This window comes from Fistularia commersonii, chromosome 1, assembly GCF_037954325.1.
Source record: "Fistularia commersonii isolate RoL2024-O1a breed Wild chromosome 1, RoL_Fcom_v1.0, whole genome shotgun sequence".
Lineage (NCBI taxonomy): Eukaryota > Metazoa > Chordata > Actinopteri > Syngnathiformes > Fistulariidae > Fistularia > Fistularia commersonii.
In genome coordinates this window covers 18,465,128-18,480,160 of record NC_141284.1, presented here as the reverse complement: position 1 = coordinate 18,480,160, position 15,033 = coordinate 18,465,128, and the positions used below count along the sequence as shown (strand labels likewise).

At 43.8% G+C, this 15,033-nt stretch overlaps 1 protein-coding gene across 4 annotated transcripts in view; it reads right to left on the bottom strand.

Moving 5' to 3' along the window:
- atrn (attractin) overlaps positions 1-15,033 on the bottom strand; it is a 128,450-nt gene that overhangs the window by 58,139 nt on the left and 55,278 nt on the right. For all 4 annotated transcript variants that reach the window (XM_086152461.1, XM_086152471.1, XM_086152481.1 and 1 more), the window contains exon 25: positions 9,653-9,714. In XM_086152461.1, coding sequence (XP_086008587.1) covers positions 9,653-9,714 — 62 coding nt within the window. The remainder of the gene's footprint in view (positions 1-9,652; positions 9,715-15,033) is intronic.

The following is a 15,033-nucleotide window of genomic DNA, read 5'->3' as shown; positions in this document are numbered from 1 at the left end:
TGTGCAGAGACACGTGTCTGCGGGGGGGATCTCTGGACACGAGGCCCATCTGATGGAAGGAGCGCGGCTCTCCATCCCTCTGGGGGCCGGGGGGAGGGGGGACGCGCATCCTCCATTACAGGTGAAGATGAGGTGGAGAAGCGAGCGGACGCTCTGAGTTGAACCGACTGATGTGGCTCGTTTATTATTAATCAGGCGGGGAGCAGCTTTCAGCATCCGCACACCGAAGAGAAGGAAGAAGAGGAGGTTGCAGCTGCCAGCCACCTTTTTTATTTATTATTTTTTTTCCTCTATCTGCCGCTATCGACTGCTCGTGTCCCTCTCAGGCTCCTCGCCAGCGACCTGACAGAGGGGTCAGATACAAAGAGAGAGTGGAAGGGAATGCACAAGTGGAGGGGGGTACAGGCAAAGTGGGAGGGCGGAGAGGTTTGAAACGCCTGAGGATTAAAAAAAAAAAAAAAAAAAAATGGAAAGGAAAAAGCTGAGACCAATGAGATGAAAAACAAGAAGCAACACGGAGGCAGGGAAGGTAAACCGACTGAGAGAGAGGCTGCGGTGAAGGTTCAGATAAAGCCTAGAAGACATAGGAAGAAAAAAGGATGCAGAGATTCAGAGAGACTGAACACTTTGAAGGGGGAGGAAAAAAAAGAGCAGGATTATGAGGTGGCAGCCCCTGCAGAGTGCCCTCGGAGGCTCCCCAGGAACAACAGACCTCCCTTCCCCCCTTTCAGGTGTCCCAGGAGAAACGGAGGTTGAGATAGAAGAAAGGTATTTTAAAATGTAAAAGAAAAAAAAAGAAAGAGTACATGCTGTCAGTCAACAATCCCAAGATGCTGACGGGGGGGGGGTACTGGCCGGAGTAGAATCCCAAGAGAGAAGTCTTCTTTCCATACAAATGTCGCTCCTTGCTAACACAAGGAACCATTTAAAATAATACACTCCTGCTTGACTAACAGCCAACACTCAATTACACTTGAAGTTCCGCTTGTATCTTGCATGAAGGATTTGTAGAATGTTCCAGCAAATTATTGAGCTTTAACTGGTTACAGTTGATGACCATTGGCCTTTTTTAAGACTGCTTGGTTGCTTGAGGATAGGCGGCGACACTTTCGACACTGCAGTCCTAGGACTGGTAGACCCTATTCCACCATACTGGTTCGACCGGTCAACTTTTTCAGGACTGTAGAATGAATTGACAGTAAATGTTTTGGGTTTTGAAAAAAAAAAAAAAAGGAAGGCCTTGGAAATGCAGTGCAGCATCTGCAGCAAGCTGCAACTGCAACGCTAACTCGCTGTTACGACATCGGAGTTATGGAAACCCCAAAGCAACTCAGAGTCCTGTGACTCTTGACCTGCTGCCGGTGCTGGAAGTGACCATGCAGGCCGACATCAGTGTCCGAAGAGTGCGCTTCATGCTGCAATGATCAGCCACCAAAAATGTCACCTCACTTTCAGCCAAACTGATGGTTATCTCTCTCTCACTTATAATTCGGGAATCCGAATGATTGGATTGTGTTGACATCATCAGCATGGGGTAAAGATGGGTGAAGAAGGGGGTCAATTTGTGCCGAAGTAAACAATTCGTAGTTGAAACTTACATTGAGAAATTGATCATCATTGAACTAACAATAAGTTACACGGGCTGATTCAGAGCTAAAGACCGATGCACTGTGTTTGTGTGTGTGTGTGTGTGTGCCGTTCCAAGGGCGCACAGCACCACTGTGCAGCCATTTTTTTTGGCAATCTGTGTTTTGAGTTAACTGCTTCTCCGAGTTGGTTTGTTTATTGTGATTCCTCCCGGGGTCCTCAGAGTTTTACAAGGTGACAATATACCAAAATATACACTCACTCACACTGGCACACCTGCCTCATACTTAATAACCCACCTCATATTTAATAGTCCTCCTCTCCTGGAAAATACCACGGCTAAAGCCGGACGCCCCCCAGGACCTCGGTATGACAAAGAAACACTTAGCAGGGTTCGGAGGTGAACTCTAGCCCCTGTATTATTTAGAAAAATGCTAAAAAAGTGAACTCACTCTCCAGAGTTTTTCTAAATAATGCAGGTGGGCAGACTGGTGGCTTGTGGGAGCAGGTGTTCAGACATGTGATCCAGCCACGAATGCAGAGTGGCCTCAGGTAACTGAAAATCAGGGACATAAACATTGTCAACAGTATCATCCTGAGCAATATGTTTGGATGGATTAAAACGCTGTCACGTTTCTTGCTAACTCTTGCTTATTTGGGAGTGATACGTTGCTATGGATACAAGGCGCACTGAGCTGACAGGCTTCACAAATAATCAAACTCTCTGCGCAAGAGGATGCTTTTATTAATTTTTTTTATACATGACAAATAGGGTCTTTGCTGTTATGCAATTTCTAACAAGCACAGGGGTCTATTTTCTACTCTCGGCAAGTCGGCCAGCGGCAGGAAAATAAATCCTTTCATCACAAGGAGGAGCAACTTCATATCGCTTTATGTCGTAATAGTGGCAATTTTATGATAATATTCCTCCAGGCCGAGACCGAGACACTCAACAATCATCAAAACTGGGACACAACTTGAGTCTGGATTATTATCATTGTCTCTTAATCGTGCACTGAATGTGCATCCATCTATGTCCACGTGCGGCGGCTCTGAAACCCTCCTTTCTATTCAGAGATGGGGAATAAATAAATCCAAAAGCGAAATCTTCTCTGCTCTGCTGCAAAGAAAAAACCTGGTGCCTTGTTCCTGTGTGGTCACATGTGCATCACCGTGCACCAATCACATTGATAATAAATTGATGATGTTGAATTTCTCTCTCAGCTGACAGATCGTCGAACGAGTAAGGCATCTCTTCTCATACGGCCAACATTAAACTCACTCGACAGTAAATCGGTGTTCGAGAGCCTCCCTCCCTCCCTCCCTCTCTCTGTTCAGAGCCCCGTTCACGGCGAAATCAAATAAAATCTACACAAACAGTTCACCGATCTGATGGACACCAAAACTCAAGGGAATTCCTTGAAGACGGGTTCATGGGGAGGGCAACGGAGGAATACGCTGCGTCCAGGAAGCCGTGCTAACTCTATTTCCCAACCCGTGATAAAGATCTAATCTTCAAAATTTGATCGACTAGTTTGTGTTTTTGGGACCCAGGGGTTGGGGAGGACACTACAAGGACTTGCAACTGAGTTTAACAACGTGTCATTTTCGAACCATTGCCACCATTGGAGATTTGCCACAGTCCAAGCAACAGTTGCTCAGAGACCAATTCTGCCCAGAAACTTCATAACGCCCCGGCATAAAGCTTCGCCCCCGTTCACCAAATTAATTTAGATTATATTTTCCCAACATGCACAAAACAGGGAATGAGTTTTTTATAATTTGGTGTTTTAACTGTTGAATTTGGAAAATTCTCGTCACAGACACTTCATCCCTTCCATGTCTGATTTGGTAAAGGTCATGTCCAGTTACTTTGGCCCTTCCCACTCGGGTGGGTTGGGAGGCAGATGACCCCTCCCAACCCATTCCTTTGGCCCTTTAAGATAAGGGTCTCATCCGCCTCCCAGATAAGAATGCAGTGATGCTTCCAGGTGCTTTTGCAGCATGTGCGTGTTTAGGGTATTTGTCTCAGAAAATGAGCCCCAATCAAATACAGTTTAAAGGTCATGGCCAGATAAACATTACATGTGGAGGGGTGGGGTGGGGTGGGGGGATACTTAAATTCATCTTGAACCTTGTACCCTCTTAATCCCTGGCTCCTCAGAACGTGGATTATCTAGATAAAACTAGAATCAAAAGCTGATCCATTTTCCCCGGAAGTGGAACCAGAAACGACCCTTCACTGTGTCTGCAGAGGCAGAAGGGACCCTCGTGCCCAGACCCTCAATGACACCTGCCAAGACCCTGCAGCAGACGGATGAGAGCTAAAAGATGATCATTTCAGACTGCGGTACCAGACAATAGTGTCTCTGAATGGAAACGGTCCACGTGCTGCCAGTACTGGCGGGACGCCAGCATCGACTCACAGGCTAAAAATATGCAGTGCGGCGGTGACAGCAAGGGGAAGCGCCCATCAGACAGCAGGGGTTCAGCCGTTAGCAACCGAGCACAAATCTGCCAGGGAGCTGGGCTTTCGGGGGAATCTTCTGGAACATTGGGCCCTACCGCCAGGACTGATGATGAGATGAGATGAATGGATGCTGCCGCCGCTGCAACTCCAGACACTGCGTTGTAGAACAGCAGCTGTTTTTCCCGCCGTGAAGTCAATGTCTCCTTCAAGCAAGCGGGACAAAATAAACGCAGGGGGGAACCGGTGTGGACGCAATATTCAGACAGACTGTTTCATTCGGCGCAGTACTATCCTTCTAAATAAAAGTTTGCGTTGCTCCCAGAGGGCAGGAAACCTGCAGTAGTCTACTCCAGAGGAAAAACCTTGTTACAAATACTGAGGCTTCTGGACTACTATCAAAAATACTTTAAATACTCTCTAGAGGGACATACTCACACCTTTCCATCCTTCAATATTGTATTTTATAAAAAGAGGGTGCTTAAACTACTGATCAACACCTTGTCAATCAAAGATTTGGTACCCATGGCTGGCTGCATTTCTGATCATTTAAAAGAGCTCATTTTCAACAATATCCTATGCTAATCCCACCCCATTAATGCTTATGGGCAGGGGATATCCAGCCAGGTGAAAACCCATGGAGAAGAACTTCAAGACTCAAATAAACAAAGGGGTGACTTTTTCTGAGGAGAACCAAGCCTGTTTTTCATCAACATGATGTTATTTACAAGACCGCTATCATCTCTGAACTTTCATATCTCCACACTGTCTATCATGCCACTCCAAGATTATTGACCACAAGAGCGCCCTCAACCTATAAATTCAGGATTAAAAGGTCTGCTGCGACCATTATGTGCTTATTTCTAATTTCACCTTTTAGTGGTGACATTAAACCCATAATGCCGAGACTGTGCGTCAGCAGCCTCGGCCCCAGATCACGGTGGAAATGGAATTCAAGGTGTCATTTAGACAATGGGGAAGTCTCACACGGTGGTTATTTTTACGCAGCCTGGATGGACATATGGCCGCACTGTAGCTCATGGTCGTGTTTACTCTGTTCCTCGCCGTGTAACAATGTTGCCAAAATCCCATTTTGTTCCAGATCTGAGTCCTCGCTTGGGAATAGTACTCACATTCTGTGCTGCTGTAGACAAACAGGCACTTCTGTTATAAGGACTAGTAAAAGGTACCAATTTAACTTCCTGATGATGGAAAAAGGAAAAGTACGGCCAAGAATCAGCCAAGAATCTCTTCAATCTCATAGAGTGGGTTTCCCTTTTAAAATGACTGAGCAGTAATCCTAGAATCCTTCACAAGTAAATAAATGCAAGACAACAAACCTTTAGAATAACATGTCAGTCAGTCAGTCAGTCAGTCAGTCAGTCAGTCAGTCAGTCAGTCAGTCAGTCAGTCAGTCAGTCAGTCAGTCAGTCAGTCAGTCAGTCAGTCAGTCACTCACTCACTCACTCACTCACTCACTCACTCACTCACTCACTCACTCACTCACTCACTCACTCACTCACTCACTCACTCACTCAGGGAGTGACGAGAATGGATAAGCTCAGTATGAGTCCATAAGGGGGGGCGACACATGTTTGTTTAGGTTTGTTTACTTTTTAGGTGAAAGTAGCAAGACTGATATGATTTGGTCATGTACACAGGAGGGGCAGTAAATATATTGGAATAAGGATGCTAAAGCTGGTACTGCTTGGCTGGGGGTCTACATTGCTGGAGTTGACGCTAGATAAGAAGATACGGAGAACAAGGCGAGATGGAGGGGGTTCATTCGCTGTGGCGATCCCTTAAGGGAAAAAGCTGAAAGGAAATAAGTTGAAGATATATACACACCGTATTTATGATATATATATATATATATATATATACACGGTGTGTATATATACAGGAGGTGAGGAGGTGCAGGTGCGGAGGATGAGTGGTGGCCAGAACCACCGCTCCTGTTGATGCTAATGTTTAATGGATCTGTTTTTGCGGCAGGAGAACGCTGGGGTGGGGGTTGAGGGTCGAGGGGGGGACAAGGGTGTTGGTGCAGGCAGCAGAGACAACGTGATGGCACCACCTTCATCTGTGTGTCCCCCCCCCCCCCCCAGCGGCCCGGAGTGAGGCAGGGAGAGAGAGAGAGAGGGAGGGAGAGATTAAGACACACAAGTGAAAAAAGAAGAGCTAACAATATTCACATTAATTAGCGTGGCCCTCCTTCCCGCCCTCGTGGAGGAGGAAACACGGATGAGGCCGTGAGGCTCGCTACGAGGCTTCTACTGCTCATCGGCGACAGACAGGCTGACATAATTGAAACAAATAAAAAATATGAAATAAAGAAAATGAACAAAGACAGAAAAAATGCAAATTTGGGATTAAGAGCAACTCAGATGGTGGGATGGGTCGGCTGACCGGAGGGGAGTGAGGAAGAAGTGATGCTCTGACTGATGAGTAGAGTAGGCTGGAGAAGAGAGAGGGAGGATGAAGTCGAGGGGAGGTCGATTAAAATATTGACATGTAAACAATCAAACACTAACATTCAAACACATACACACACACACACACACACACACACACACACACACACACACACACATCTGGAGTTTGAGCACAAATTTCAACATGGCTAGAAAATAGTCAACTTATCAAAGTCTCTTATCAAAGTCCGGGCTGTGGACCGGTACCGGTCCGTCGATCAATTGGTACTGGGCCGCACAAGAAATAATCAATTATTTCTGTTGGACTTATTATGTGAGTCCGAACAATCTTTAGTTTGTAAAATCTTTTATTTTGTAAAATGACCGGAATCTCTCTGTTACATCTCGGTCACTTGACCGCCAAGAATGTAACCCACAAGTCAGCAAAATTAATAAAAAACAGATGTCAGACGGAAAGGTTCTTTTCCAAGGTGAAAAGGCGGAGGCACAGAGTGGATTCACATATATTATTATAGTCGCAATAAAAAACAATCTACATGTACTGCACATTCCCCCCAGTAAAATTGTAATGTGTTGACCGGTCCACGGTGATAAAAAGTTTGGGGACCACTACCCTATATAACACAAGGGGGCACAGTGGGATTCTCTGAGCCACCCAGTCGGAGTCTACAGAGGAAAGATTTTACTTATACATGTTGAATTGATACCATCTTTGAAAGAAATGAGCAAATAATTTAAAAAAAATGACCAAGAATGTTCAAGGGATGGATGTTGTAAATTTCTCAAAAATTGTTATTTTATGAAAAAATGTCATAAGAGATTTTTTTTTCCCCACTTGATTAAGTAATTCATTAATTCTTTCATTGTCTAAAGGCGATCCAACCTGACATTTGGCCAACTGGCGGCATTCAAGCCAGACAAGTCACCTGTCAATCATAGAGACTTACAACCATTCACCCACTTATTTACACCTATGAACAACTGAGGATTTTCAATGAAGCTACTGGCTGTCAAAGAAAAACAGAGAACCTGGAGAGAACCCAGGAAGGAGAACCCATTCAGAAAGGAACCAGTAACCACCGTGCTGTGAGGCCAATAACTGGGTCTCAGTGGCAGCCCTGATGGAAATGAGTTGGCAAATAAAGAAGGACCTGGAAAAGTATGCCAAGGTTCACCAGGCCCTCGCAGATTGGAGCTTCTCAAATCCTCACAAAGTCTTTTCGAAATCTATTTTTAAATCACTGCTGATGCAAATGAATTCCGCTGATTCACCCCCTATTCCTCGTTGCAGGGGGCACGTGCGCACACACACACACACACACACACACACACACACACACACTCACACAAAAAACCCGTTGGAACCCTCAAAGAGCGGTTGTTCTGCAGCGATTGGATAGCACTGACGGCATAGAAGAAGAATCCTTTAAAATCGTCTGACCTATACATGGGCGCTGGATCGATAAAAAAAAGATAATATTTTAAAAAATGAAAATAAACCGAGGACTTTAAACACGCAGAGTTTCTCTGCATGTGCCCATACCAGCTGCAGCTGAGCTGTAACCCCCCCCTCCCTCCTCCCCAACTCCCCCCACACACTTTTTTCTCTCTCTACTTTTTAAAAATCAATAACACATTACAGCAGCTCCTGAGATGTGGTACCCAGCCCGGGGATTCATCACGTGCACATGCGCTCAGTCCTGCCAGAAAATGATATTTAAAAAAAGAAAAAAAAACAAAATAAATAGATAAATAAATATATAAAGCGTTTGTCCTGACTGAGCCAAGCGACACCTGGGAAACAAAATTTAAATTCTGGTTGAGATCTAAAGGGTTTCTGGAAGACGGCAGGGATGTCTGGGGGGGGGGGGGGGGGGGGGGCTTTCATCTCGCCGTTGCTCTCCGGATGCAAGTGCTGGACGACGATGCGTCGTCCCTGCTGTGCACATTTGCGCGCGAGTTAAAAAGCAAAAACAGCTGCAGCGAGCTTAGGCGGCGTGTCGGACCATGGTTCTGCAAACACGGCTCCTCGCTTCCCTCCGGGGATCTGTTGTATCGCAGAGAAGCGACGGCGTTCTCGACGTCCGCCCCTCCTGCCAGCCTCTTGCGTCGGCTGTGTTTTTTTTTTCCTTCTAAATCTACCGTTTAGTTCTACTGGTGATTTACATCATGCAGCGGCTCGCCAAAGGGGGCAATTCAGACCAAGTCCGAGTGGAGGCAGGGAAACAGGTTCTGGTTCTGAAGAGGCCACACTTCTTCAAAGAGTCTCACAAACGCACACACACACTGGCATCATCCAGTTCACTCCGATCAACAAGGCTGCCCTTTTTTTTTTTCGCTCAAAATTAATTTAGCCGGGAAAAAAACTCTCCTTCTGACTTGCCCTCTACGCCACTTTCCAACATGGCTGCTTCCTTTCCAGTTTCCAGAATCAGCTTTTTTAGTTTCATGAGACATTTCCCCGTATTCATGAGAGACATAGCTGTGAAACAAACTGCACAGTGCGTGTGTGTGTGTGTGTGTGTGTGTGTGTGTGGCTGGGAGAAAATGCAACTGTTCGTAATGGCCAATGTGCTGCAGGCTAGCCAGAAGCCGCTGGGACCAGTGTCTGATTCTGAGAAAGATGTGTTTGTAAAACGGATAAAACAAGAAGGAATGTTATATCTTTTTTAGATAATTCTTCTGGTCAAAATAATGTGAGAGGTTTGTGAGAGCCAGAAGAAACAGCAGGTTTAATCATCTTAAAGAATTCAAGCACCATACTTCTAAACCTCTGTGTATCAAGATGCGTGATATTTTGTTTTCTTGTCACAAAAATGACTGGAGGCCCTGCCCACTGACGCTCCATCCTCTTGCATTAGACACATGGTCACACTGAACCCCTAACACACACTCCGTCCCATCACTGGACTACAATGAAGCAACCTGGAAGCAATCAGTGTGCAGGTTGTAAGTGAAAGAAGTGCGTATGACAGAGTGTGTTTTCCAGCAACAATAAACCAGCCATCCACAGCACCACTTCAAGGTAATGACTCTTGTGTGTGTGTGTGTGTGTGTGTGCGCACACACAAGTGCACGAACACACTTACAGCAGCACACACAAGGCCGAGTGCAGCCATGGCAAACACCCAGACGCGCATGCAGGCAGCGTAACGGCTCTCACCTGAAGAATGTGACGAAGAACTGCACCAGATCCATGAAGTTACTGTGCTGGGAGAAGGCGATCTGTCGGGGGGGAGAAAGGAGGACAAAGACTCGTCAGGAAGCCACTGACTTTAGCGGTGAGTATTACACAGTCATAAACATCGCCGACCTTGTCCGGCCCAACTGAAGGCGCAGAGATGAGGAAGATGGATGACATAGCTCCACAGGATGAAGACAGGTTTTATGTTCTGAGTTATAGAGAGTGTATTTATACCCAAGCCCCGGCGTTTCTTAACCAACACTCCTTTAGTGTGTAGTCCAGGGGTGCACAAGGTTTATTACAATGTAATGACATGATAAAAATTACAAACACAGCTGAAAAAAAAACATTTCATAACATCAGCTGATTAGTCTTGATTTTGCAAGAGCTACATTCTCAGTTTTACCAGCTGATAGAATAATATTTATTAAGAAGGGTTACAATTTCATATGAAATAAAGCTGTAATTACATGACCAAAAAAAAAAAATATCCAAAATTTTAGAATGAAAAACTTTTAATCTGTAACGAGTGTATTCTCCCACATTCCAAAAACATGCTGAATGAGTGAGTGAGTGAGTGAGTGAGTGAGTGAGTGGGTGAATGTTGTCTGTCTTTGTAAATGGCCCTACGATTGACCCTGGGTGCAGCATAAGCAGCAGAGGATGGATGGATGAATGCAAAGATGTATAAATATCAGGAGTGTCGAGTAATTTGTGAATCAGGGACTAAAGACATGAGATTGTAGGAAGTCACCCTTTTATAAAGTTGTAATATGGGATTAGAAAGACAAGATTTGATGGATGTTGTGAGAGAGGATATGAAGTTAGTTGGTGTGGGAGAGGACGATACAGAGAATAGGGTTAGGCGGAGACGGTTGATTTGCTGTGGTGACCCCTGAAGGGAAATTCGAAAGGAAAAGAAGAATGAGATTAATAAGAGATTATTATGAAAATGCCCTCATCTACGAGTAGAGGTCTGACTGCTTAGAGACTGATATACAGAATGAAAAGCTCTCTTTAAGTGAAATATTTGAGTCTTATATTTCCAGTAAAAAGGCTATATTAAGAGGATTAAAGCTTTGATTCAAGAACAATATCAAACGTTTCAGGAGAAACAAGAGATGATGTCAAACACAGTTAATTTAAAAAAAGTCAAGTTACTAACAGCTTATCATAAAATTAGTTATAAATTCTCATTATAATATCTACTTTCACCTGAAATGCCGTATAATAATACAATTAAGTTATGGCTTACAACTCCAAAATAGAAAACACTGAACAAAAAAAAATGAATATTTTTTTGCCATCACGGCATCAGCAGCACCCAGCCCCTCGCCTGCCAAACCCCAAACTGCGCGTGGGCGAAAATACCCACAATGGGATCATCACAAGAGGTAGTGCGCTTAAAAACTTGTTCTAATCAGGATTGCCAGGTGTAACAATGGAAAGGCTGTGCCACTTCCTCAACCGTTCATCCCCACACTTACACCAACAACACCACCCCCACCCTCCGCTTAAAGCCTTGCGTAAGGAATGAGAGAGTGAATGAATGTATTGCTGACACAACACTGCCCCTCTCTGATCACATCCATGTACTGAGCCTCCTAACGCCTGCAGAATTCCTCTCACACTCTCCTCTCTGAGGTGACACCCTGGACCTGAACTCATCACTGCTCCTGCTTATTATTATTCCTCAGTGATGCAGGGATTAGCATAAAAAATTCCTCTTCATAAAAAAAGAGGAGGAAGTTCGGGAAAAAAAAAAAAAGACAAAAGCAGGAGAACCCAGCTGTGAGTGTGTCAATATTAGCCGGTGTGCGCGCAGAAAAATGTTGACGGGTCAAAGTGCATGTAAATCTGCTGCGGTGTTACACAAGAACAGGAAGCCAGGAGCATTAGCCTCTGCTGTGAAGTGACAGGTGTGTGTGTGTGTACGTACACGGCCCGGGGTCTAATGTACTTGTGTAGTCAGCACCATCTGGCTCACTAATGTGCTGCTGTTGATTACTGTTGAGCAGCGACTCCTCAGTATGATCCTTTTCCACAAGATTGCCAAGCAGCAAGGAAGAGCTCAGAGTGACGGTACCAGGAGGAGCCCAGGGCACCTTTAGGAAGAGACGTTCAGACGAACAGGACAAGAGACTCATGCTAAACGTACGAGGAGAAGCTGAGAAGACAGTACCAGAAGGTGCGCTGACAACCGGCCGTGTCGGCAAGAAGGTTCATGGTCTCCATGTTTTCGTCACGAGACGCCACTAAGGACTTTTCACACTTGCAATATTAACGAAGAACTATTTATATGAACCAAAGCATCACCATGGAAATGGCTGCAGATTAAGGACGGCTGAGGCCTTAAAGTAAAGATGTAGGCTTGAAGAAATAATTCATGGCTTAAATATTGATTTTGTTTAAAGGGAAAAGTTTGACTTATTCTTTTCAAAGTGAAAACAAAGGATTCCAATTTTCTTTTCTTTGATGCGAAGCAGTTTTGTAGCTGATTGTAGTTTAGATTAAACAAAGCTTTATTAGGTATATAATCACAAAGTTATTATAAAATAAAAAAGATTAAATTAAAAATATATTTCATTTCAGTTTTCACATTTCATTTGCACTAGGGATTAGCGGTTCCTCAGGACACATGGCACAGACCCTAGAAGAAAATAAAAATATTATCCTTAAAAAAAAAAAAAAGAGTCTGTTCATTTTTATAAATTAGATTTTCTTCAAACCTTTTTTGGGTTTTTAATATAAAAGAAGTAAGAAGTTAGATCACAGTCTCTAGGAATGAAGACATCCTTGTATTAATAAATATTAAGTTAAATAGAGAATAAACAATGTTATGCAGCAGTATTTTACTGCAACATTACGGCATGAATTCACCCTAACATAAATTGTTGATTCAAATTCGGTATTTTAAGGCTAAGCTGAGTGATAGGGCATCAGATTTCCAAGAACTGCGTGTAGTGTTAACATTCTCCTCCCTTTATGCTGATGACACATTTCTTTCATAAAAAAAAATATTTTGACTCCACAGGTTATTAGACTTGAACTAAGGAGTTTGTCAACTTTTTGAATAAAAATTAAAAGATTTGGGGGGGGGGGGTTATAAAAATTTGTTTTGTTTTTTTTTTCTGGATAATTTTCTCCAGGTCTTTTTATATATGAATATTTATCTCAATTTTTTGCCACTCAATTAATTCCCTGCAGCAATTCACCTTTTATTTCCAATGATGGAAGCAGGCTACAGCCTATCCAGGATACATCAAATTTTGCTCAGGAATAGCAACTTTGCACCATTGGTTTTAATTCTGTCCCCTGAGGGGATGCCACCAAGTCTACCAAAAAAAGTGAATGGGAATTCTCCTCCAGTAAGGAAAAGGAAAAGTTTATTTTTTGTCACATAAAATTAAGGGTTTTCACACATTCTGCCTCAAAACAGCCAATGCTTTTTATTCAAAACTATTCAGTCTCTAACGACCCAATTGGGTTCTTCCAATTAAGAGAAAATGATTTTTACTGTGTGTGGTCATGAATGCAAATGAAGGCCGGAGGTGAAACTGAATAGTCTCGAATGGGGGTGGAAGGGTTCTAGTTTTCATGAGACTGAGGGGTGAGACTTGTAATCAGCAAAGACACCTGCTCTGCAGCAGAAGATGCCTGGTTGGTGTCTGTGAGTCAGACAGACCACGCCCTTACCCTTGAAGGGCTATTGACAGAACCTGGAAGCCTGTTGATGTCCAGGGACAAGAGGAGGATGAGGGTGAGGGCTGCCCAATTTGATCCAGAAAGAGGAGAACGATGTTTTGTTATAGTTTAAGACACAGATGCGAGAGAGAGAGAGAGAGAGAGAGAGAGAGAGTGAGTGTGTGTGTGTGTGGAGTGTGTGTGTGTGTGTGTGTGTGTGTGTGTGTGTGTGTGTGTGTGTGTGTGTGTGTGTTGAGGCGTGTACAGATACACACACCTCCACGGTTTTTGACACCGTGTTAAAGGATGTTTTCCTTCCTAGGCTTCGCTCCGTGCACTGAAGATGAGGAAGATTTTCTCCTCTGCTGGTGCGACAATCTGTAATCCCAACCTCTGCCAAGACCGTTTGTTTGTTTATGGGTCGGATTATACGTGAAAAAAATGAATAAATTCAAATCTAAAAAATGGCAACGTGGTAAAAGTACAGATGATTTCAATGCACAGCTTCTCTCTCATTCTTTTTTCTTTTTCTTTCAACTGCTCCCTTCAGGGATTGCCACAGAGAATCCTCCTCCTCCATCTAAACCTGTTATCAATATATACATTTTTGTTTTTACTTGATTTTATTATACTTCAATAATCCCTTGCGAGGAAAGATTTTTCTACTTTTAACCCATCATGGATGAACCATGAGTAGTTAGCAGCCATTTAGCGGCTCCAGGGGAGCAGTTTGGGGTTCCAGGCTCACACTGACGGGCTTGGAGGAGGGCAGGAATCAAACCAGGAATGTTCAATCCGAGGACGAGTCCTCGAACCCTCTGAGCCACGCAGCCCCTCACATCCTCTTCTGTCACACCAACTACCTTTATGTCATCTTTCACTACATCCACAAATCTTCTCTTTGGTCTGTCTCCAGGCCTGGCAGGAAGCACCTGCATCCTTCTACCCAGGTATTCACAATCCCTCTTGTGTACATGAACAAACCATCTCAGTCTGGCTTCTCTGGACTTACCCCTAAAAACATACGACATGTGCTGTCCCTCTGATTGACTCATTTCTGATCCTATCCATCCATTTTCACTCCCGGAGAGAACCTCCACATCTTCATCTCTGCTAACTTCAGCTCTGCTTCCAGTCTTTTCCAATGTCTCTAAACCATCCAACATCTTGAGCATTTAGTCCAAAAATTTCTATTCACTGATTGTCATCTATGTTATAATTACTGACCATAGACAGATCATAGATGTAGATTATAGATGATGGACAGATCATATACTTTAATGCTATCTCACTTTCTAGAATTTTATTTACACTTTCTTATGTCATACCGATGCTTAGCTTATGGTGAGTGAACGCTGGCACAACTTGATGCTGCTGCATATCTGTTACTCGCCAGTTACTAACTTGTACTGTCATTGTATGCGCATACGGTGTCTGTACAGTGTCCTTGAGGGTCAAGAAAGGCGCCTTTAAATAAAATGCATTATTATTATTATTATTATTCAGGAATCTACCAAATTTTATATTTGTTCTATGTATTAGAACTTGATAAATTTATTAATGATATCAGCTGACCGGTTGATGCTTCGACCTTTAAGACATCGATTCCGTTTCCAACCATCTTCATGGCAAACGACAAGGCTACACCGATGTCTGCCTGGGGCGCCAAGCTGGAT